Source organism: Channa argus, chromosome 6 (genome assembly GCF_033026475.1).
Source record: "Channa argus isolate prfri chromosome 6, Channa argus male v1.0, whole genome shotgun sequence".
Taxonomy (NCBI): domain Eukaryota; kingdom Metazoa; phylum Chordata; class Actinopteri; order Anabantiformes; family Channidae; genus Channa; species Channa argus.
The window spans coordinates 7,108,616-7,134,779 of record NC_090202.1 but is presented as its reverse complement, the minus strand read 5'-3'; the positions used below and the strand labels follow the sequence as shown (position 1 = coordinate 7,134,779).

Here is a 26,164-nt window from a genome sequence, read left to right as displayed (position 1 = left end):
TCATTACCTTCTAAAACCATCGTTACAATGAAGCATAGTGGTGGTGGCCTCATGCTATGCTATGTGAGTGCTTCTTAGTCGCACACGGAGACTGGTCAGAGACAGTTAAGGACAGAAAAGAGCAGAGCAGACACCTGAAGATGGCAGCTCACACACTTCCCATTCACTCTGACAGGGCTTGAGTGGACGTGTCAGGGAAAAAGAGATAAACTGCCAAAAACCAGGAGTGAGAAGCTTGTAGAAACTTACCCAAGAAGACTCTGAGCTGGAATTACTGATAAAGGCTGGAGACACTTAGTTAAAAATGTTCTAAAAATTGGTTTTCACTTTGCCATTATGGGGCTATTGAGCACAGATTGGCAATTTAATCGAATCTTAACAAAATAAATTAATGAGAGGTGAATATTTTCTTGCTCTACATGTATCTGTAATGTTGCAGATATTCCATGTACATACATATGAGCGCTTACGAACATTATGTGCTGGGATTGTTGCTAACTCCACACCCATGTTTGAGTTGATCGCATCAAACACCCTCCCCTGTTCGTCACTCGGTGTAGACGTACAGGAGCCTGTCATCCTCACCCGCCGCCTCACATGTCAGATTGACATCCGGACCCAAAAGCTGAACAGCCGCAGAAACACAGCCGGTTGAAGGTGTTTGCTATTCACTGCAGCTCACCTGCTGCTCTGATGATTCAGGGCTGAAATCAAATATGAAGCACTTAAAAACAAGCAGACAAGTGCCATTCAGAGGGCCACACACTGTGAAATGAATACATATAGTACATCCAATACCTTCCTGCTCATATTACAAATGCTGGCCCAGAAAATTAACTATTTGGCCAAAACGACAAATAAACTTATTTTCGGCTCATGCTGGACCTCGTCTTCGAACATGAGGTGTGATGCTGCAGGAAAACCTTCTGTATTCTCCCCCCTAAGGCCACATGTCTCTGTGCAGCTCTCCTGAGAATATTTGCTGCAGGTTGTTGTGCTCTGAGACTTTTAATGGGCCAACTACTGCGGTCAGATTTGCCTGATAGGGTCTTTTCTATCTGATCAATCTAAAAAAATCCAGACTCAACAAACAGACGTCTAAATCACACACAACCTGCGCTGCATCACAAAACCCAAGAGAGCCCGTCTGTAATGTGACGCTCCACTTTGAACACAAACAGGAAAGTGAAGCCCTCATCAAAGGCAGTGCTGCGATTTGATCCTCAGTGGGCAATGTTTCCAAAAGCCAGAACCGACAGCAGAAGGGCAAGTCAGGTAAAAAAAAAAAAAGCTACAAACCCTATTAGCAGAAAAGTTTGGATGATGTGTAAAATATAAATAACAAGAGAAAGCGATGAGTTGCGAATCATTTGAAATTTGAGTGGAAATTTATGTGGAAAAGCAAGAGATTTACAAATCCAACATAGTAAAGGTTGATATTGAATTACAGAGCGGATATGCATTAATGCACCCTCACCGAATCACACGCATGTTCCCTCTCTTTTGCGTGGAGGATGCAGCATCTATGATTTCCAAAAAGAATTTCAGATTTTGACCCTTTAGACAACAAGACAGTTTCCACTCCAGCTCAGTTCATTTAAAATGAACTTAGACTTAGACATAAATGCATTTTATTGGGATTGTTTTGTGATAGACCAACACAAAGCGGTACATAATTGTGAAGTGAAAGGAAAATGATAAATGGTTTTCAATTTTTTTTTACAAATAAATATCTGAAAAGTGTGCATTTGTATTCAGCCCCTCTCAGTCAATACTTTGTAGTAAAACCTTTTCCTGCAATTACAGCTCACAGTCATTTGGGTCTCTACCAGCTTTGCACATCAAGAAAGTGAAATCTTTGCCCATTCTTCTTTGCTAAATAGCTCAAGTTCAGTCAGGTTGGATGGAGAGTGTCTGTAAACAGCAATTTTTAAGTCTTGCCACAGATTCTCAATTGGATTTATGGCTGGACTCTGTGACTGGGCCATTACAACACATGCATATGCTTTGATCTAAACCATTCCATTGTAGCTCTGGCTGTATGTTTAGGGTCGTTGTCCTGCTGGAAGGTGAACCTCCATCCCAGTCTCAAGTCATTTGCAGACTGACAGGTCTGCAAATGTTCTCTAACAAACCTCTGAGGGCTTCACAGAACAGGTGTATTTATACTGAGATTACATTACACACAGTTGGACTCTGTATTCTAAGTAGGTGACTTCTGAAGGCCATTGGTTGCACTGGATTTGTGTTAGTGGTATGAGAGTAAATGGGGCTGAATACAAATGCACACTTTTTAGATATTTATTTGTAAAAACGTTTGAAAACCATTAATAATTTTCCTTTCACTTCACAATTATATACCACTTTTTGTTGGTCTTTCACATTATAGCCCAATAAAATACATTTAGATTTGGGGATTTGGGGTATGAATACCTTTGCAAGTTACTGTACTTGGCAGAGAAATCAGTGGTCTCCAGCGTCATCTACCAGGGGTAATTGGGTTTCCCTAATCCCCTACCCCGATACTGGAAACCCGCTTTCTCATTTACATGACAATGAAGAAATCATCTTTTCTTAAAAAAAAAGCCGCCTGGTTAGTTAAGTCCATGTAAATGCAGTTGAGTCAGTGACAGCTGAAAAAAGTTTTCAGAGGTGTTGCTGAGCCCCTGCGGTGATTTTCACTAAATAATTGTATCTGTTTTTAAAAACAGTGCTGCCTGAGATCACAGCTATTCTCTACTGGATTCTGGCTTTGTCCTTTGCCTACAGAGATTTCACTGGATTGTCTAATTTTAATCACATTATAAACCACAGATGATGACAAACTGAATTCATTTCAGGCATTGAACACACATTTTTCTCAAAGTGATTAACCTCGCTCCATCCATACTTCTGAGATACTCTGAGATACTGTTTTTATTCGCAATTATGATACTGACCTGTTGCCAATTAACCTTATCAGTTGTGAGATTTGTGAAAAGTGAGGAAAATAGTCAAACTAATAATATGGATTTAATTTTTAATGCAAGAAAGGAGAACAGCTCATTCGTTCGTGTGATTTTTGAAAAATAAAATAAAATAAATAAATACATGAAGAAAGTATATGTTTGCAGCAGCCTCTGTCTGTGTTTTTGTTGAGCTGAAAACCTGTGGCAATTCCCAGGTGAGACAGAAAAACAACAGGCTGGCTTATTGTTTATGTATGAAACCCAACCCTGCATGAGCACAACACACAAGAAGCATTGATTTCAGTATCATGACCTTAACAAAGACATTACTCAAAAGAATCTGTAGTAACCTGCTGTTCACGAATCCACATAACTGAAGAATTCATTATTAAATGGGAACTGAAAATCTGTCTTTGTGCAGACTAAAGAAATACAAATGTACACTTACTGTATTATTTATAGGATTAAAGAACAATTGAATGTTTCCATTTTGAAAACAGTGATGACTTGAATATGTTGTAAAAGACAATTTGTAAAGCTTAACAGTGAGGCCTGGGATGTTTGGTGCAGTGAGCTGGAATAACCGAACAATTATATTTTATTATATGAGTGTGTTCAGAACATTCACAGCAGTAAGTCAAAAACTGAGATTCACTTTCATCCATCCATTATCTCTAACCGATCATCTTGTTCAGCCATGCAGGGGGCTGAAGACTATCTCATCTGTCATTGGTTGGGAGGTGGGGTCCACCTTGGACATATTAACCTAAGCCGAGTCTTTAGACTGTGGGACGGAATTGAAGAACCCGGAGGAGACCCACACAAGCACAGGGAGAACATGCAAAGTTCCCACAGAATGGCTGCGATCAGAAGGTGGATTTGAACCTGGATATTCAGTTTCAGCCAAACCAAAACTATAATAATATGGACTGATGCGTGTGTTGTAAGGTGGGAGAAAATGGTGGTACTGCGCTGCCCTCCTGTGGTCTCTGTGTTGCACTGCAGACAGCTGCAGCCTCCATTGATCAAGTGTTATTTCTAATAAAATAATGTATTCTATAAGGAGTAGGTTATTGCTAAAAGAAATCAAATTTATCAGCTCCTTTACGTCTACACCGAGTGAAGAACAGGGGAGGTGTTTGATGCGATCAACCTAAACATGGGTGTGGAGTTAGCAACAATCCCAGCACATAATGTTCGTAAGCGCTCATATGTATGTACATGTATGTACATGGAAAATCTGTAACATTACAGATACATGTAGAGCAAGAAAATATTCACCTCTCATTAATTTATTGTGTTTAGATTTGATTAAATTGCCAATCTGTGCTCAATAGCCCATTATGGCAAAGTGAAAAACCAATTTTTAAAACATTTTTAACTAAGTGTCTCCAGCCTCTATCAGTAATTCCAGCTCAGAGTCTTCTTGGGTAAGTTTCTATAAGCTTCTCACTCCTGGTTTTTGGCATTTTGTGGTTGACATTTTATGTTGCTTGCTTAAATAAACAATGACCTGTCTCACTTTACAACAACCAGGTCAATTTTCTATTTACAAATTGAACCTCATTGAAAATAGAATAGAACATTGGAAAATTCAACTCAATGTTCCAAAAACTGAATTATATCCACACAAAAGTGAAAAAAGGGATTCCAACATTTACATTAATATGAATGAACATACAATATTTGGCTTATATACTGCATCACATCATCGCGTTGAAGTAACAGTATTCTCTTTACTCAACAAACTACTTGCTATAAAAATGGTAAACTGTTATATGTAATAAAGTGTGACATTGATATCTTTAGGTATTCTTACACTTATAATAAAGTTTATTCCTCCTTTTTATGTTTATAACCATTCGACATCTTGATATACTGTAGCCAAAAATATTTTAAGTTAATAGTTCACACTAAAAATGCCTCCCTATAAGAGTTTGTGATTTACTTAAAGGATGCAGTGTTCTGGTCTCTTTTTTCGTTTTTCTTTTTTTTTTTTTTTGCTGATGGTTTTCTTTAAACAGTATCATGCCAAGAAGATTTGCTTGAAATATCTTGGCTTATAAACATGTTTCAGCTCAGTCCGAATAAATCTGAGACGGTCCTTAGTGTAATAAAAGATTTCACTGCAAACATTTGCAAACATTTAGCATACACAAGGTTATTTTACTGTATCACCTTTAGGTGACACTTGGACATTTATGGGCATCAGGATGACGATTGGAATAAGCTTTCAGGAGGCCCAACTGTGTAGCTAAAATTATTAATGATACTAAGTTGGCATTTCAACAGATCCATTCCAATGACAAACAGAAAACTACTGTTTGTTGAAAGCTGCATAAAAAATGAAATTATAGGACCCTCTAACAAACCCAAACTCAAATGACACACGGTAAAACTGGGGCATTTGGGGCCCTTGGCGGTTTTGGGGCCCCAGGGCATTGCCTACTTTGCAGGACAGCCATTGTCAGGATGGATTGATGCTTTCAAACACTTTCACAAATATGTTTTTCTAATGGTCTATACAAATGATGAAACTATCATCTGTACAGACACGTCTTTTTTTGTATTCAGTGCATTTCAGAAATAGTTTATTACAGTGATTTCAACACACACACACACACACACACACACACACACAAAAGAAAGACAATCATTGCTGCACTGAGCATAGGCATCAATGAGCAAACACAAACTCCTGTGCCTCATTCCTTCATCTCCACAGGCCTGTTGCAGCTCTTCGCTTCTCCCAGGCCTAAACAGGCGGTTGTGCTTCGGCTCAGCTGCGGCGAGTGTTGCTCCATCTGCACCACCGCGGACTACACCTCACTGGTGCTAACATCCGATTTTTGTGATCTTCAGGGCGGCGTTTTCCCCTGAGAGCTGAGCAGAACAGGGCCCGCCATTTCCCCTCATCGGTGCACGTTTTCTTTCATAGCGTTTTTTAAAGCCAAGCAGCAGCGGCAGGAGGAAGAGGAGCGGCAGCGGCAGCGGTAGCAGCGGCAGCGGCAGCGGTAGCGGCGGCGGCAGCAGGCAGGAGAGGAGAGGAGAGGAGACGAGACGCCGGGATCCGGTGTGGCACATCGGAATGAGAGCTAGACAGAGACCCGGTTCGGATGAGTCAGCGAGCGGACCCTGCAATTAGTGCACCCCTGAACCCTGAGTGATCCTAGACGGAGGGAAGTGGCGCAGAAAGACACAAACTACTGAACATTGGCGCTGTTGTCAGATTTGTCTCTTTATTCCGCCCTCCCCTGGTCCGCGACTGCCATAGCCTGCTGCTGATTCTCATTTCCACCGAAGTGGGGAACGGGGGGGCAGGTGGAGGTTTTATTTAATTTCATCTAAGATCACATCCGAAGACAAAAGTCAGACGAGGCGTACATTTAGAAAAAGTATTTTTTTGTTGTTGTTGTTGCTGTTGCACCGAGTGAGCGAAGATGTCGGGGCAGAGCATTACGGACCGGATCACCGCAGCTCAGCACAGTGTAACGGGGTCCGCTGTGTCCAAGACAGTATGCAAGGCCACCACTCACGAGATAATGGGCCCGAAAAAGAAACACCTGGATTGTGAGTATATCCACACAGTGAAATCACCACAGGCTCCTCTTGATTGAGGTGCCGCTTCACGGGCTGAGATATGGCGATGGTGCCGCTGAAAGGCCTCAAAGCCTCAGCGCAGGCTACATGCTACTGCTCGTTCACGTCCGGCAGATTATTTTATCCTCACGTCGAGGACAGGCCTTGTTGATACAGTGCTTCATGTGCTTAAGGTGATTTTTAAAGACGTAGGAGCCTTTTTAAAGCTTAATACGTGTTTATTCACTGTTTTTTTTGCCCTTAGCTGGTGTCAAACTAGCTTGTTTAGCTGTCTGGTTTTGTTCTCCTCTTCCTGCTTCACTCATTTCTCCACTGACTTGTAGCTTAACTTAGCATGACTTATAGCAAGCTGTCAGCTCACATACAAGCAAAACTGGATAAGTGGAATATTTATTGAACTAGTTACAGCCTGGGAAGCTTTAAACCACTGTGCATGGGCTCTCTCAGGCCCTGAACGTGTAAGAGTCAGGCTGGTGGTCCTGTTTCATCCCCATCTTGGTGGTGCACCTGCAGCAAGACAAGTGTGTTTTAGCACAGGCCCTACATCCTATAGTGAAGTGATGAGTAACGTGACACCTGCTTTCCCTGGTTGAGAGGCCAGGATGCTTCAGCTACACTTTGTGGGAACTGAGGAGCAAGTAGGGGACGACAGAGGCTGCTGAATCTACACCCTGATGTATACAGAAGAGCTTCAATCCCTGCCTGATGCACTCACACAGAGGAGTCATTGCATGTACTTTGGAAGTCAGTGGTAGATTTTCGGCATATCGATCTGCAATTGCAAATCCACGGTGGAAGTAATGAGAGTGGTACTAAATCATCACAAGAGTCCAGTAGCCGTCCAAGAAGAATATGAATGTTGCATCATCAGGTTCCAGGCTCAATGTACCCGGCTGTAAAATAAAATATAGCAACAGCTGCGCATAACTGTTTATATTCCTAAAGGCGAGATGAGTGACAGTCTCAGTGGATCATCTGGTGGTGGTGTATTGTTTAGTGTTTAAATATAAGGGAGGCTGGTGGGTTGGAGTGACCCTAGGATGAAGCAAACACGGCAGCAAGTTTTTGTAAGTTTAAACAGGTGACAAAAAGCCAACGTTCCCAAGTAAAACCAGGTGATGTCTTAACACAAGCAGCGATTTTAAAAACCATTTTAAATTGGGTACGTATGAGTAAAATTGGCATTTATTTAAAAGTTATTATTATGCTTTTACAAGACGAAATGTCTAGACAAACATTCAGCGTCCCCACTACAGTAGCCAGTACAAAACATTTTTTTTTTAAATACCCTGTGTTACTGTATCTAGTTTTTATGTTGAATCTTTGGCTACAACTAACATTTATTTTTACAACTGATTAATGAGCAAATACTCATTACTGTAACCGATCAATGGTCTGTTCTACAGCATTTCAGAAGTAGCTTAAATGCTTAAATGACCGATTTACTTTAAACTTTTTTCTATTTAGACCTTTGTTTCACATTTGAAGAGTTTTTTTGTGATGTAGGGCAACTCACAAACTGAGAAAGTTCCTTATTCTGCTTCTGGATATCCGAATAATACTTGTAAGGATATATTCATAACCCAATCTTAATGAGATCTTTAATTGGCTAATGGTGACATCCATTTCAAATGCAATTTAGCCATTAGGGTTTTTGTTTTATGTAAAAGTAACATTTTGCAACACCATAGCTGACACTGAATCAATCTGTGAATGAATTCGATAAGAAATCATTCATGTCAACCACTGTGACTATTGAGCAAGCTGCTTGTCACACGACAGTGCTGTCAGTTCATCTTCCTCCCCATATTCGTCGTCGTCCTCCTCCTCCTCCTCATGCTTGCTCATCTCCTCTCTGTCATCTCCTTCTCTGGGCATTTCAGCCGCCCATGCTAACTGCTGCTCCTCTGTAAGGTTATCCTGTCCTACTTAGAGTCCCCCTCCTTTTGAAAAGTCAAATATAGGACGGAAAGTAAGGCCTGATTACCCCGTCAGTCTGATCAGTGCTGCGATTTGGGGGGGTCATTGGTGCTGATGGGTTCGAGCTGGTTTGACTAACATCATCCAACCAGCACACAGATGTAGACTGAACATATCAGCAGTGGAAGTGGGACAGTACACATTTGGTTTACATCTCAATGCTCTGCAATTTATGTCAGTTTTTACAGAACAGTTAAGTTGCCATTAACAATTAACATTACAGAATCGCTTCCTACTTCTGCTGCGATGCTTGATTGCATTGGCATTACAAGATGATGATTTTACTCTTTATTATGCAGATTTTACGTAAAAAAAAAAGATATCCATATTTAACACTCTGTTGTGCCATTTCATTCATTATGTTGCGGAGTATTTTTCACTAGAAAAATAGCATTGTTATAATTCTGGTATTTCATGTATATTAGACCATAAAGTTCAGAAAAAAGTGGGGGAAAGATATTTGACAAAAAACAAAATTACAGTTTTCAATTTCTTTTTTTGAAAGATTTATTTAAATTGATTATTTGTGATTCAGAAACGCTTTTAAAGATTATAGCTACACGTGATTTCACAGTAATTGGGGCCATATGCATAAAATCAACAAAAAGGACTCATAACTAGCAAAGCTGTTCTCCTTTTACCTATTGTGAAAGAAAAACACTAGGAGCAGCTGTGTAACACTAAAAGAAAAGTTAAGTTGATCCAAAGCAACTACATATTGGGCTCTGCACGCCTCCGAAACATGGGGGACCTGAACGCCTCCAACACACACCCAGAGCATCTAGCTGTTGCTAATGAGTGGCTAATGCTGCAACCTCAATGAAGAACCATATGGTTAACCTTTTTCTTTAGGGTTTCATGTCAACCTTAAATATAATCGCCAGAGGTAAAAAGGCCTTACTACAAACAAACTAGCTTTGTAATGATGATTTAGCACACTTAATCTTTTCTAAAGAAGCCTTTATACTTTATACCCTGATACATTCAGAGGCAGTACAGAGTGTGGGCCACAAGTGTTTCATGTGTTCATGAACCAATATGCAACTACTATGATTCTTCATTACTTTTTCATTATATAGTAAACAGACTTTCTATATTACTACATTTTAAGTTTTGGTACTAGCAGCTTAACTGAGCCAAATTATTATGTAGTTAGATAAAGATGACGAAATATGAAATAGCATTTTGTACTTTAAAGTGGTAAAAAGCAGAAAAAAACGCCAAACCCTTGTCATTTCTGCTTGATAAGCAACCAATAGATTATAAAAACAGTTGTGCTGTAGTATCTGTTGATTGACTGATCAGTCACTGTCTCAGTCCTTACTTAGAGCAGTTTAATTGCCTTAAACTGTTTGAGGTTTTCAGTTTTGACTGCCACTGTCTATTTAAATATATTCATGAACAGTGGTCTGTGCTCTAATCCGTGGTATTTTGCGATGCTGTTTCCAGGTTTCCAATCTGAACAAACTGGACATATGTGACCTGCTGTGGTCGGCGTAAGCATCATGGTCACATCATAGGCTGTTTTTGGCTCAGATCAAAAATCCGGTAGAGCATCTGTGGTCACTTTAGTTTTTAATAGCAGTGGCAGCAGCAGCAGGTGTCCGCTCGCCATCTCAACATGAGGCCTGTTACAATCAATTCACAGAACAAAGGATTATCTGTGACTAACTCTGTCCTCGTCGTGCTGTGGCACTTCATCAGAAACCGGCACAGCCTGACACTCAGACTTTGTGTTCAGACCTCGTGGCAGCTTATAGAAAATGATGTGATAATACAATGAAATGTCACGTTTCTTACTCATCACCTCAGTGTAATCCTAGGAGGACATTTTTATTGTGACTGTTTCATATGCTATTTAAACTGACTTGGAGGGGGGCTTTAATCTAAAAGAAAAATACATACATTGGTAGTCACAAGTGTAATCTCACTTGGCCTAAGCAGCCACATAGCTTTTCTGTGAATGCATGTTGAGGTTTAGAGAACAGAAAGTTGCAAAAACTACGCACTAGTATGTTTGTGATTTCTGATAATCATTTGTGCAATAAAATTTCAAATATTTATCCCTGATCTCCAGGTCTGGCGACTTTGCTTGTTTTGCCCAACTAAATCAAAATATCTGCTATACTCTAATGGAAGGCTAGAAATTCACTGAATATTAACAGTGGGAGATTCAAAGTTATACAGGTTTGCTCAGAAACACCTTAAATACATTGACCAGTTTTGTGTCATTTCACTATTTGCTCCAGCTTTACCATTATTAAAGTATTTTAATACATCTCACAGGAGCCTTGATACTTACAATAAACCATTGTGCTGTGCTATTATTGCACTTTAACACACATTATGGTAAATGGTATAAACCTGGTTTTCTATTGGGCAAAAGTTGTGGAAAGTACCTGGTCCTTTTAGTATAGGCTGACTATCGAAGATAAGCTGTGCAACTTGTTTGACTCTTTAATATCTAGGGTTTTTCTGAATTTTATTTTATTAATTTATTTCTTTTTTCAGACTTGATCCACTGCACCAATGAGATGAATGTGAACATTCCCCAGTTGGCTGACTCACTGTTTGAGAGGACCACTAACACCAGCTGGGTGGTTGTGTTTAAGTCACTTATAACCACACACCACCTCATGGTCTATGGCAACGAGGTGAGACACTTCATCATACTCTAATGTACATACCTATGACATGTGCCTTTAACAATACAGCAAAGTTTTTACACAATATTAGAACTTAAAGAGGAAAGAATTCGGGATGTCCCCATACTGAAGCAGGTATCAGGTACCACACTGCCCTTGTGTACTCGTACTTTAAAAACGAATCAGATACTGCACCTGATAAAGCGGGGATTTGTAAATTTGTCCACCCCAGTACTTCCATCATCGTGTTTGCTCCTTTCAGACTTTCAGGGTCTAGAAATCTGTGAGAGTTGGTGGAAACCGTGTTTTAATAATGAACTGTCTTATATTTAAAAGTTGTGGTTTTCAGCTCTTTCCCCACTGCACTTTGGACCAGCAGTGTCTGCCAGTTTCTTTCATCAGTTTAACTGTGATGTGCATTTAAGAAGACCACTGTCCAGCAAGTCATACTAGATGCACAACAGTTTAGTATTCAATATAGGCAGGTACTCATATGTTAGTGCTGGTAATCAGTCTGGGAAATAGATGGTATCTGGATATTGCAAAAAAGAATAGCTTATCAGTAGATCAACTGAGATGTAATGTGTTACTAATCAACTCCTTCACCTTGGGTTTATCCTCTCGTACAGCGTTTCGTCCAGTACTTGGCATCAAGGAATACACTATTCAACCTCAGTAATTTTTTGGACAAAAGTGGGCTGCAAGGTAACAGTTTGATTGTGGTTTAAGTCCGTCTGAATTTATACAAACGGTGTAGAAAAGAATTAGTTGTGAGAGTGAATTTTCTCCTTTTTGTTCCCCCAGGTTATGACATGTCAACATTTATCAGGAGGTATAGTCGATACCTGAATGAGAAAGCAGTTTCTTATAGACAGGTCGCCTTTGACTTCACTAAAGTGAAACGTGGGTAAGGACTTGAAAAGGATTTGGATTCTTTAAAATCATAGACATTATGTCTATATGTGCAATGCTTTTCCTAAGAAATCTATTCCCTTGTAAAACAGTATTTTTATCATAAATAAATAGTCTAAAAAAATTGCAGAAATGAATGAAAAAGGTGGTTAATAATGAAATTAGTTGTTATCACTCTAAACCAGCACTTATTTTGTTATCATGGTTTGAGAACAACACTGCTTCTTGCCTTTCTCCTTGGTGCCCTTCTCCTGCTTCAACTCTTCCTCTATCCACCTAGAGTGGATGGCGTGATGAGAACCATGAATACTGAGAAGCTGCTCAAGACTATCCCCATTATTCAGAACCAGATGGACGCACTGCTAGATTTCAATGTGAGTTTAAGGTGAAGCCTCCCGTAGCTCAGTAACTCAAGTGTGCACATCGTAGTGAGGCTGCCATAAAAACAAAGTCAGTCACATTAACACATAGCGAGAGTTCACATACACAAGCTTTGTTTTTGTCAGCAAATTACTGTGAAGAATCTGCAAGATAAATGTCTTGGCTGATTGCTTTCTCTCAGGTCAATGCCAACGAGCTGACTAATGGAGTCATCAATGCAGCCTTCATGCTGCTCTTCAAAGACTCCATCAGGCTCTTTGCTGCTTATAATGAAGGCATTATAAACCTGCTTGGTAAGACCTTTAACAATCCCTTTAACTTTAAACCTTTTCTTTGCCTTTGGTTTGGTTTAGTTTTCCCAATCTTTGCATGGTTGTCCATTCAAAATTGATTAAATCCAGTTATCTCTCACCAAACAGAGAAATACTTCGACATGAAGAAGACTCAGTGTAAAGAAGGTTTGGATATATACAAGAAGTTTCTCACAAGAATGACCCGGATATCAGAGTTCCTCAAAGTAGCAGAGGTAAAGTCTGCTAAATGTTTGTCATTTTTTCACATTCTTCAGCTAGTGGAGTGAACCATGTGTCATAATGCGGCCGAGAAAAGACTGTAATTTTCTTGGCTCTCCTCTAACAGCAGGTGGGCATTGATCGAGGAGACATTCCAGACCTTTCACAGGTAAGCGGAGCAACCTGAGAACCTAGAATCTCTCTTCTAAGGCTTTGTGGAAGTCCCTGTTTTCTTTCTCTTCTTTCTGCTCCAGTTACTCTAGGGATGTCGCCACTAATTTTTATTTTTTTGGCCATATTAAATATTGGTTAGTTCAATTATGGTTCCAATACTGTAACTACTTTTACCTAAATAAGACTCCATTAAATTGTATCCAGTACAATTTTGTATAGCGTAAAACAACTAACATGTGGTTATAAAACCTGTCTTATAAAGACTGGGTCAAACCTTAATATACATCTCCACTATGGTAGAGTCAGTCATGGTGTCTTGGCTTCTAAAACTTAATAGGATCATTAAAAAACAAAACAAAAAAAAAAGCCATTTCAACCACAAAAATGGTCGTTCAAACTAGGCCTGTCACAATAATAATGTCACCGCCTTATCGTTGATGATATGGATATAGATATTTATTTATTTTTTACTTTGATATAAAGTATAAAGTTGTTTTTTTGGAGTATGTGAAAGATACTAATCGGCAAGTTAACCAAGCCATTGAATATTTCCCTTAGGATGAAAGTTGAACTATTTCCTGTCTTATTGTTGTAACTGGACTATAACCGGATAATTTCCATTTGTGTGCAGGTTTTACATTAATTTATACTGTGCAGCATCTGAATCTGTCATAAGCTGCTCGTCTGCTGCATATTGCAGGGATACTACACAATGTGGGGCCTTGGGTTTTAATAAAAAATTGGAAAGACACAATGTTTTAACTTTGTCATAAAACTATTCTTCTGCAAATGTAAGTGGTTATCAAAATTGCAAACATTGCTTGACCGAGTTGATCAATTCTATCAGCACCAATAAAAACAAAAAGCTACAAAAAACATAAAGCCAAAGTTTTCAGCCAAGCATGATTAAGCCCTAGTCTGCAGGTCACCCCTGGTGGATATACTTTTAAGTCCTCCATTTACATCTATCAGCCAATAATGTTAACACCACCTGATGGTTTTAATGCCAAATAATGTATTTTTATAAAAATATTATGAACTAATAAAAGCTGATGTATCAGTGCCGATGTAGTGGACGTGTTAACACAAAGTGGTTAAAAACAGCCACATTACCTTTGCCATAATTAAAAATCTGTATTTTTTTTAAATTACATTGTTTTCTTAGTGGACTTTTACTTTTGTACCTTTTTTAAATAAAATGTAGACAATCTGCTTAGTACTTTTACTTGAGTAAAAGATTGAAAGCATTACATGTTGTGGAGAATTTTTTGTTTTTGTTTTATTTTTTTAGAACAATACTTGCACTTTTACTTGCGTATTGAGATTCTGTACTTCTACCACTTCTGCACATAGCGTATCAAATTTTGCTGTGTATGGGGACATGTAGCTGCAGACTCAGAGTAGCCATGCTGATCCTTGTACTCCATGAAATTGTCAAGACCACCAGTGTTAATGTTGCGGCTAATCGGTGTATACACAAAGAAACCAAGCATATGAACAATGACGCCAGTGACACAGTTGCATATGGAGACACCTAAAAGTTAGCTTAAAACAGTAGAGTAAAAGTAAAATACAATTGTCTTTTTCCAGTTTTTATCCTAGCTGATCAGATCTATAGAATCAGCCTAGGACACCTTGTTCTCTGGCAGCTCTTTTTCTATTGTCTTTGTCCAACTAAACTGTAGTGCACCCAGCACAAATGTTCTTTAAATTAAGACACTTTGCATGATTTCCTTCACAAGCGCATGTCTGCCCAAGGAGGAGGTCTTCTCTTTTTCTTCTCCTCCTTTGGACTTACCTTCTTGTTATCTTTCTTTCTACAGTAAATAAAGGTGTAAAGTCTTCACTAAGTGTATTTTTTTTTTTTAAAAATCTCCGGAAATGTAAAACCACTGATCAAATCTGCACATTGACCGATTAGTTGTGTCCTAATTATTATAAAAAAGCTGCACATGCTATTGTGCTGTGCTATTGGGATCATATTTTACATAAATAGTTTACCCCAGACAACTGCAATCCCCTCTGACTGTCACCACCTTTATATTCTGTATTTTCCTCTTATCTTTCCACTTTAGTTCACAGTTTGTGTAAGTACTATCATTTCAGTCTTCTTCTATGTTTGTGACTTGCCTCAGTGTTGTCTTTTTTGCATGCCTCTGCTTTAACTTTCACCTACATTGTGGTGAAAAACTGTTAAAGGAAAAAACACTGGCTGTGGTTAAAGTCTCTTCACTGTGGTCACATTATTGATCAGTGTAGCTCATCTCCTCTGAAATGGCTGCCCTGTCGTGCTTAGACGTGGCCAATTCAACAACGGCCAGGTTGTTGAAAGTGCTGTGGTTCAGTACATCATCCCACACGATGTTACTCTCATTTAAAGTAGCTTCTGAGCTAAAATGCAGTCATCAGTGCCGTCTATCAGTGGTGGGGAACTAATAGTCCAAAGCTGGTAGTTCACATTTGTGGAGTAAAACTGAACCTCCAAATCAAAGATCTAACTTGACTTTGGACAAACACCTGGGACTTAATAGTGTATAGCGCATTTTTTTTTTTTTTTTTTTTTCTTTTTGCAGCTACAGTATCTTGGTTGCCCACCACTGTATCTTCATAGTCTCTATGTCTTTACAGTCTCCATTTTCTGTGTCTTAAGAACTAGCTGACTGTGTGTTTTCTGTCATGACAGGCTCCCAGTAGCCTTCTTGAAGCTCTGGAGCAGCATTTGGCCTCTTTAGAGGGCAAGAAGGTCAAAGACTCCACTGCAGCCAGCAGGTACTCTAATCCTCCCACCACTCATTTTGTGAGTTAATTGTGTCCCATCACCAAATCTCACTCTGATTTTCTTTCTGTCTGCATTGCTCAAAGATGTAAAGCCGTATTAGATCAGCAATGGCTTTTTCTGTGCTGTATCTTGTGTGAATTTGTGTTTTTCCTGCAGGGCTAGCACTCTGTCAAATGCAGTGTCATCGCTGGCTAGCACGGGGATGTCTTTCACTAAAGTGGATGAGCGGGAGAAGCAGGCAGCTCTTGAAGAGGAACAGGCCCGACTCAAAGCTCTAAAGGTTAATTTGTGGTTTTGCCCTAAACAGATGAGTTATGTCTGATAATGTCTGTGTCGCTTGAATATTGAAACTGAGCTTCCATACTTACTCAGGAACAAAGGCTTAAAGAGCTCTCCAAACGGCCCTCCTTTGCTACTACTGATACTTCACCCATTTCCACCACCGGGGGCACTATCAGCACAGCACCAGCCATCGACCTCTTCTCCACACCAAGCTGCTCAAATGGGTACCACTTGGCTTTATAGTACATTTAACAAAAAACAAAAAACAAATCCCATGATGCTTTTGCTGTTTTGTTTACCTTTTTTTTCCCCCTTTGAGACTTTCAAAATCAAAGGCCGTGTCCATAACCATTGACATGTTTTACACGATGCACACCAGTTATGCTTGATTCTGATTCACCAAGTTGACATAATGGTAATATACCAGCTATCAAGAGTTTGAGTTGTTTTTCTTAGTTTTTTCCCAGCAAATATTAAAAATACCAGTGGACCTACAGCAATTTAGATCACTACAGGGATTTATTATTAATTATTTCTTGTACATTTTAATCATATTCTTTGGCATGTTTTTAGTTCATTTTTAATTGTTTTGAACAAGCTAATCCAAGTTGCAGACTGGCAGTACCTGTTAGTAGTGACAATATTGAACCTTAATGCTTTGTGGCAATGATTTTCTAGGGGCTGGAAACATTTCTTAGAGAGTTTGGTACATATTGACGTGATGGCATCACACACTTGCTGCAGATATATGTCGGTTACACGTCCATGATGTAAATCTCCTGTTCAAAAATAATCTAACCATGTCCCAAAGTTGATCTACTGGATTGAGATCTGGTGACTGTGGAGGCCATTTGAGTGCAGTGAACTCATTGGCATGTTCCGGAGACCAGTTTGAGATAATTTTAGCTTAGTGGTGTAGAGTGTTAACCTGCTGGAAGATGGATACACTTATGTGGTCATAAAGGAACGGACATGGTCAGCAACAATAGTCAGGTAGGCTCTGGCATTTAAACTATGCTTAATTGGTACTAACGGGTCCATCTGCCTAAATGTATTGATTTGCTTCCATGTAAGTGGCTAATTAGATATATGTGTTAAAGTGGCTAATGAGTGTGTGTTGTGCATAACTTAGTTTCCAAAAATGCAGCCAGTTGTAACGCGTTTTGGAAGCGACAATTTTTTATCGTTTTGAGTTTGAATAATGTAATGATGTAATGTCTCTTTTGAGTTGTAGGCCGGCAATTGATATTTTCTTATTTTTATTATCAATTAATTAGCAAGTGATTTTTTTTAATATTTTTTTTCCCCTTTCTGTCTTTAGTGCAGTGAAGATGGAGAGTGACCTTTTTGACCTGCAATCAACTTTCCAGACCTCCATGCAAACGGGCTCAACAGGGCTTCCAGTGGCAACAGCGTGGGCAGGTAAAGAGCTGCGTCTTCAACACCGCTAACCAACATGTTTGTTTTCTGGACTTGTTCTGCATGCTCTTCTTGTTGTTGTATGACTCTGATGCCCACGTCTTCCTCTCCACAATCTTCTGTCTTCTTCGGTCCCTCTTCTCTCTGCCTGCCTAGATCCTTTCACCTCTGCTGAAGCTGGAGATGATTCCATGACAAATCTTAACCCTTTCCTCTCAAAAATCGTTGTCGATGCCACTCACTTACCTGTTGTGTCTTCAGACGGTGTTAGCTTTTCCTCTAGGACATCTGGTCATGAAGTGTTTGGTGGTAATTATTCATGTTTTCCTTTTGTTCTCTTTTGCCCATGTTCATTTTTGTGTAGTCATTTACAATAAGCATGATTAGCCTGCATGTCTGCTGTCCTTCTGTACATTGAATGTTTATTGATTGTTTGTGTATGAAGCATCTTCTTTTGTCAGTGTCTAAAACGCACTACATTGCAGTTTATAAAAAGTTCAAACCTCAATTTCTCTTGTGAAATAACCAGGATACTCCATGACCCACTATAAATATAATTTGCACATTTGTTTTTTACTTCATCCTCTCTTAACAGTTTGATGTTGTGTTGTAATTCAAACGTACTTTTAGAGCTTTAAGTTGAAACTTGTTCTTTTTACCAACACTATTTTTGATTCTCCAGATCCTTACAATCCCTTTATTGACACAAACTCATCACTTTCAGCCAATTACAAACGCACAGTGCGGATAGAACACTCCATCTCAGGTACTACGATGGCTCACCATCTCAGCCTATGTTTCCAGAATCCTGGCAAACATAGGATCCTCTAAAATATGCACTGAGCCCTTAGTTTGATATTTATAATAAAAATATGGAAATGACCTAATAAGAAAGGCAAAGTTTTAGGGAAATTTGTTTATTCACTTACTTTCCATAAAGATTTCCATAAAGAGAGCAATACCACTCATGTACAGTAAATGTGAAGCTACAGGAAGCAGCTGGTTAGCTTAGCTTAGCATAATGACCCAAAATGTGGAAAGTGTCAGCCTGACTCTGTCCAAAAGGTGAAAAGAATCTGCCCACACCAGCATCAATAAAGCTCACAGATTAGTACATTATAACTTGTTTGTTTAATCTGAACTTTAAACCTTTTTTTTATTTTTATTATTATTTTGGGGCATTTTTTTTAATTCATTACTTTAAAAGTAGGGCTGAGTGATCTCTCAAATTAATAGGGTTATTTAGAATTTTTGTTTTCAGATGATATAAAATAAAAAAATTAAGATTCATTGTCACACGTATAGCATTAGCAATATAGCAATCAGTGAGGTTGCTAGGCAACCACTGTAGTTTGGGTTTTTCATTTTTGTCTTAAGTTCATGTACCCAGAAAAAAATCATCTAGTTAAAATTATCCAAATCATTTAAATTTACAGATTTAAGCTCAACAATTAGGTCCAACTGTAGCTTTTTTTGACGAGAAGTTACAGCATGTACTTTAGTATTTCTTGGCAAGGACCAGTTGCCAGGCAACCACTGTAGTCCACATCATTAGCTGTGACCGAAATCAGTCCCTGTTTGCTGTTGTAGTACTTAGTACGTATTATGTCCATGATTTTAAATGAATCCAGAAGTGTTTGAATCTCAGTTTACTATTCAGTACAATAATGAACTACTGAGTGTCCATTAGGGTGTGAAGATGTAGATGATTTAGGATGATGATGATGATTTTAGATATAGGAAAACTTCATTCAAAGTCCCACTGACATTTCTCAAGATCCAGTTATGGAGCAGGGACAATATTTTATGTGATTTGTTTAGATAAGTGTGATAACATTGTTTCGCAAAAAGATCTTGTAAGAATTTTCGTTTGTTTTTTCATTTGGCTTTAACAAACAATTTCCCTTCAAGTTTTTTTAAAAGTTTTGTTTTTATTAATTTTAATTGTTCAAAATTTCAGTCTCAAAAAAGAGCAATAGCTTTGATAGGTGCTGATTTGTCTAAGAATATAGCCAGTAAACTACATGAACACATTAATTTCTGCTGACTTAGAATGTGACATCAGGCTTTCTACTTAGATGTAGTAAGTATGTTACTAGCTTATAATGTGCTAATAAAAAGCTTTCTGTTTCCAATCTGTGCTAAGTTAACCAACTGCTCGCTGTGGCTTCACACAGTATTTATCCTACAGGCATGACAGTAGTATTAATATTCTCATTTAACTGTTAGCAGTTAATCAACTGAATATGTTTACCTATCTGTCACGCATTTTTCTGTAGTCTGTCCCTGTTACTGTTCTAACTATTTTATTCTCTGCAGCGTTTAGATGTTACCTTATAGACCCATAGAATAACTACTTTGAAAGTCTTACACATACAGCTGTCTTCTACCTGCCTGTGTTGTCTTTTCACACCCCCCTCTCTGGCCTGGCTTTGAAATGCTCTGTCCTTTTGCTGTCTTTCTCTTCTTTGTCTTCCGCCTTCCCATGGCTTGTCAGACTCCTTCTGTGGTCCAGTGTCCATTGCCCAGCACCTCCCACATCAGGCTCCTTTCCCCACTGAGCCCTCTTCTGTAGCAGGTCTATTCAGAGGTAGAGTACGGAAAAACATTCAGCATTAGGTCACTTCTAGTTTTCTGTTTTCCACAGAAGGTTGTGATATGTGTAGAAACCAGAATTCTGAGCAGTGTTCAGTTTTCACTGAAATTGCTCATCGTGTAAATCTATAACTGCAACAATTTTCTTTCTCCTCTCTTATGAAGGATACTCAACACCACAAGCCCCTTTACAAGAGTCAGCGAGTGGTCTTCAAGTGGACTTTGAATCCGTTTTTGGAGCCAAAGCCACAGGCAGCAGCAGCCTCAATTCTGATGGTAAGGGTTTTATATAAAGTGAGCATGCAGAAACTGAGTAACTTTCAGAAGGCAGACATACCCAATCATAGTTTGCAGATGATTAATCAAATTGCATTATTTACATCATTACATTAAGCCCCCATTTGTCTGAGTCAACTAAATCAAATGAAAGCCACTTATCTGAAGAACAAGCCACGCCAAAAACATTATAATAAAAGCTTTTGAGAAATGGAGGAGGAAACTAGGTCTTAAATAAATAAATAAATAGATAATTAACATAATTTTACAAAGGTGAATTTAATTTCTTTTATGACTCACTTCTAGCTATGGCTAACTGGAGAATAATGCAACATCTGCAACACTTGTCCTGTCATCCAAGTTCTCCACAGTCATTAGTAGACTGGCAACATACATTATATTGTTTCTTCTCTGCACAGTTCCCACACATCATTGTCGACAGCCAGCCTAAAAATGCAAAATCTTACTGTTTGTTTTTGGTCAATGCTAACACGAAAGGAAACTCAAACCATTGTTATTTTGTAGAAATCCTGATTTATATTAAAAGTATTTAGTTAGTTTGGTAGACAAATTATTGCGGCTCTGTTGTTTTGGATTAATAATTTGTATGTCTTGTCAGATATTACTGGAAGCATCCTGAAACCAACTCTTGCTGGTTCCAACCAGCTGTCCAATCAGCAGCCAGAGAAGCTGGTGTCAGATGACCTTGACTCCTCTCTGGCCAACCTCGTTGGCAGTGAGTATGACTCTGTTCTTTACACTGCATCATCTAAAAGGCACAGTGTCCTTGTAAAACCTATTCTTTAAATGTTCTTTCAGACCTCGGCATTGGAAACGGCACAATGAAAAAGTGAGTGATGGCTCATCTCTCTGTGTATATTAGGTTTATACAGAAGCAGCCGTCAGTGCTAACATTAACTGTCCTAATCTACAGTGACATCCACTGGAGCCAGCCGGGGGAAAAGAGGATGACTGGCGGCACCAACTGGCAGCCCAAGGCTGCACCAACCACGACCTGGAACCCCGTCTCTATGGTGAGACACACAGATCCCGCGGTGCTTATGAGATCCCTGTATTATGTTACTGCTGAAAAGCTGCTCTTGTTGTGACGTTAGGCTACTTTGTTCATATTCGCCATTGTTTCTGAGGCCATTTGTGTGTATAAATTCTCACTGGCTTGTTCATGTCTCTCTTCAGCCACCATCAGTCATGGCTTTCCCTGCTACAACACCCACAGGCATGATGGGATATGGCATGGTCAGTATTATGGCAAATGTGTGCAGTCTTGTTTTGTTTGATTCAAAATTTTAAAAAAAAATAAAAAAATGGATGAATCACATATTACATCTGAATCATGCGGCTCACTTTAGGATTACTCATTATCTGGGGAAAGTGGACAACAGTCCTCAGCGCAGGAAGGGTCCTAGATCAAAATCTACTTTGAGGATATGAGCTCCTTATGTTTCATTTTAGTCTATCTGAACCTGAAATTGACGTAACATGTCAATGTGTTTTTTTAGTAAAGGCCCTATACAAAATGTTTGCCTCAGGGCCCCCTGGTAGGTTAATCCGACCATCGTTCGTGTTCGGGAGAAAAAATGTTAAATTTTTTTTAGCCTAAATCATTTTGAGAATTTATTAAATGCACTAACTCCAGGTCAAGTGAGCCATTATTTTGCTATTATGAATATAGTTTAATTTTGAAAGGTGGAGAATTTAACGCTCAATATGTTAGTATTCCACCACAAAATAGTTTTTTATTTATTAGTTTTTTTCCCCTTGGAAACAACTTTTTTCTGATTCTTACAGAAGCTAAAATGATTATTTACTACTTTTGTCTTGGTGATGGAACAATAGTTAGATGCCAAAACAACTTTTTATAAAAGTCAATAATCATGTGTGCTACAATTAATTAGTTATTAAATAAAAATCCCTTTTGGGTAAAATTGAACGTTTTTTTTTAAAGTTTTGAGATTCCCTCCCTCCAGGGTCACACATGAAAAAAAGTAATGTAAGATGCTGTTTTCGATTCATTAGTAAGATTATTTTGTCAGCAGTGTTCTTTGCATTGTGTAAAGACATTAATTGTATAAAACTACTTATTAATTAAACTTTCCTGATTTCTGTAGCCTCCACAAATGGGCTCTATGGGGATGATGAATCCACCCACCATGATGTACACCCAGCCTGTGATGAGGCCACCTAACCCCTTTGGCTCAGTGTCTAGTGCTCAGGTGGGTGCATGCTACTCTGACTACTGCACTGAGCTACTGCACAGTTAAGTCAGTATGTGTCCAGTGAGAAGATGTCAATAGGTGGACCCATTGTACTGTGATGTGAACTGAGTGAGCTTTGTTTCAGTGTGAATATTTCAGATGATGACAGTTTGAACAATAAACCCTTCACTCTCTTGAGCTGAAAGGCACAAAACTGTGAATCATCTCCCTTGTTTTACCTCCCTGTTTTTCCTCAATATCTCCTTTTTATTAAACCTTCTTTCATACATCACAGCTTCTCCAAACTAATATCATCCCTCCTTCTGACTCTGACCTCCTGGTCCTCCTACTTGCTGTATTTCTTTCTCAAATAGCCCTCTGCAGCCTCTAGTCCTTCCAGCCAGAGTCCTCTCCGAGCCCCCGGACAGGACCCGTTTGCACACCTCTCTCTCAAGGATTTCTTGTAGAACGTCTCTTTAGGTACAGCATGCACCTGCATGCAATGCATGCTCAGTGCTAGCACCCTTTATTTTGTCTTCACATACTTAATGTCTTCTCCATCTGTTTAGATGCTGATGTTATTTCTCGTTATTATTCGGTTGTATTTTGGCCTTGTTGTTTGCTTGTTTTAATGTATTTACTCTACTTTTAAGTAGCCAGACTCATTCTGGCCCTTTATTACACCAACATCACATTTTGCTCAAACTTTTTTTCTCAAGCTTGTAGCCATTATTGATTTTTCACTGACTATTCAATTAGTTCTGTACCTCTAACAGCACGACATATTTTACAGTGATAACAGCTGCAATTCTTTCATCAAATTTACAATATTTTTATACAGATGCAGTCAAAAGTCTACTTTTTTTTTTCTGACTGATGTGAAAAAGGTTGCTGAAAAACGGTTGTTTTTCATGTAGAGGCAGAGCGATATTTTTTTAAAAAAGAGGTTCCATTTAATGCCATTCATGTTCGTGCACTTCTGAATCTAGAAACATTAGCAGCAAGTTAAAACTTGTAGGAAAATGTAAAAACCATATGAGAATTATATGTTTTTTTTATATTTTCCTACAAGTTGGAATTCTAAAACCTGCCTTTAAAAAAAACACACACAGACTCTAAGTGCATGGTGTGTAAACCTTAAATTTGAAGTTCAGCTTTTTTTTTTCTGTGCATATTTTTCAAATACTGTTGAAATACAAGTGATTCAATGTCAATTTTCATTTCAGGGTTTGATTTTAGTGCCAAATGCTATTTTAAATTTAAATCCTAAAGTCTGGCACGTGGAGTTAACGTTGCTAATCTGTACTTTTAAAGAGTGCTGTTCTGAGGGTGGATTTAGTGAACAGTCGACTCACCTAACTCTTTTATTTACATCTTAGCCTCTTGCTAACATTGTCTGTTGCCCTTCTTGCAGATGCAGTTCATGTAATTTGAAGGTGTCTCTCGAAAGATGAAGCACTTAGCAGCAAAGCTTTGTCCTCATTGCAGTCCAACTCTTCAGAGAAACATTCATACAGCCCCAAATACAGACACGTGGAGAACAGTGCGGTAAAACACCTATCAGAAATCACGGTAACCATGTCCAAATGACTTTTGCCAATTAGCTCACACCCATTATTCTGTAACTTGTCTGAAATATCAAGTGATGCTGCTGTCTAACCCCACTTCTTAAGAGGACCCCTAATCCGTTTTACGGTGCGATCTGTACAGATAGTTATGGGTGCTGAGAAACGTTGATGTTATGTATTTGGAAACACTGTGGTTGGATGTAGAGGCTTGATGTTCAGCGGGAGGGACCGATGAGAGAAGGAAAGCAGTCCTTCCCTTTCTTGATCCGATCATCAGTCATCCATTCCCTACAGTTATTTAACTGTCACGACGTAGTGATGCTAATGACGTTTACACCTGCTTAGTTTTTGTCTTTTTTACCGTGTTTACAGTAGACATTCCTTGTGTGTTTGTATTTATTTATGATTATTGGTTTAAGACTGGGGGAAAAATAATGTAAAATCTACAGTACATTGAACACCTGTGGGAGTGCTTCAGCATTAAACAAGATTATGATTGAGAGGTAGAGTTAAAAAAAAAATAGCTATTATATAAATTACACCTATTAAACGGAATGATAGAGCACTAAATATTCACCAAGTTTTGTGTTAAGAAACTTTTTTTACTAGACGAAAGAGTTCACAATGTCCATTGTACTTTCAAGTGCAGGGGTTAGAGTATGAGTCAGTTAACAGTATATAGTCGATTCTGTGCCTAGGGTTTTTTGCAATGGTTTCCTGTCTAGTTGAGAAACACTTCATCCACAAATCTGAAGCGTCGCACTGGGTGGTGGGCTCCATTTGCTTTAAGCGTGGCATGCCATTGACTCACTGACCGTATTCAAGGCTGCCTTTACTCTGAATGTGAAAGAGTTGTCTTCATGTTGCACACATCTTTCCACACTGCCGGGCTGGGGTGGTGGGGTTTAATGAGAGGATGTAGGGGCTTACTTCTCAGCGAGTCGTTACTTGAACGGGGGGGGATGAGGGTCACAGAATTGGTGTAAAATAATTGTGTAAATGATCCAGAGGGCCGGGGGCAGCGGGTGGAGTGGAGGAGCACTGTTGATCGGTGCTCTGTGTACATATAAACTGACTGTTCTTTGAGTGCAAAAGTGAAAGATGTATGAAATATGAAAGCAATTCGATCAAATTTGACTCTACCTAAGTTTGATTCAGGATCTTCTCTGCGTTTGTCTCGCAGATCTTTTCTTTATGTAATTAGAACGTGTAGCAGACAATGACTGAAGTCTTTCCTTTCTTTTACAAATAAAGAGCAGCTTCCACAAACTCTTGTCGAAATTCCATCAATCGTGTTAAACTGCACGGAGGGGAGCAGCTTCGCCATGTCCTTGATCAAAAAGGGAAGTGTTCTGTATGCTGTGAAAACTTTCCTCTAAGGAGACTTCATGGGTTTGTTTGAGTGGTAATAAATAGCTGATATACTGCAGGTCTAAAAGCAACCAACACACTAAAGAAAACTACAGGATCCTACCATTCCAGCTGATCTGCTTACCACAATTACAGTCAGTCGAATAAAAATAAGTCCTACCTGGGTCTTTCACAGGCTACAGTCCTGGTCCTTGGGCTGAAGCTGACAATTTTTTAAATGAACATCAATCCTATGGTCTGTGTAACATCAAAAATAAGTTAAAATCATTTACAGGCCAATGTTATGTTTTGTGTAATCATCAGACAGACTGTGTAATTATGTGAATGCAGAGGTGGTAAAGATACGCAGACAAAATATTTGAGTAGTTTTGTTTGTTTTTGTAGACAGGTAATTCACAATACCACATCAACATTTAATACATGATATTCAGAATCCACAAAACTACAGCTTTAAAATAAAAGTGGAGTCGAAGTTCCCTGGATTGTGGTGGAAAGTAAAATGGAAA

The 26,164-nt window shown here is 38.9% G+C and overlaps 1 protein-coding gene across 14 annotated transcripts; it reads left to right on the top strand.

The window, feature by feature from the left end:
- The first annotated feature begins 5,985 nt into the window (after positions 1–5,985).
- picalmb (phosphatidylinositol binding clathrin assembly protein b) lies at positions 5,986–25,556 on the top strand. 14 transcript variants are annotated; one of them, XR_010914627.1, is made up of 23 exons: positions 5,986–6,518; positions 11,040–11,182; positions 11,803–11,878; positions 11,978–12,080; positions 12,366–12,459; positions 12,648–12,759; positions 12,886–12,992; positions 13,106–13,147; positions 15,836–15,921; positions 16,088–16,211; positions 16,304–16,437; positions 17,535–17,635; positions 17,789–17,941; positions 18,357–18,398; positions 20,130–20,222; positions 20,393–20,503; positions 21,123–21,239; positions 21,323–21,353; positions 21,438–21,537; positions 21,701–21,760; positions 22,633–22,737; positions 23,015–23,199; positions 24,134–25,556. XR_010914627.1 is itself a non-coding variant. In XM_067507182.1 (23 exons), the coding sequence occupies exons 1-22, from the start codon at positions 6,389–6,391 to the stop codon at positions 23,184–23,186; spliced, it is 2,199 nt and encodes a 732-aa protein (XP_067363283.1). In that variant the 5' UTR covers positions 5,986–6,388; the 3' UTR covers positions 23,187–23,199; positions 24,134–25,556. The 14 variants fall into 14 exon arrangements, 4 of the variants coding, with proteins under 4 accessions (XP_067363283.1, XP_067363284.1, XP_067363286.1 ...); XR_010914626.1 differs by having other exon boundaries at positions 18,315–18,398; XM_067507182.1 differs by having other exon boundaries at positions 18,315–18,398; positions 23,094–23,199.
- The last annotated feature ends 608 nt before the right edge of the window (positions 25,557–26,164 follow it).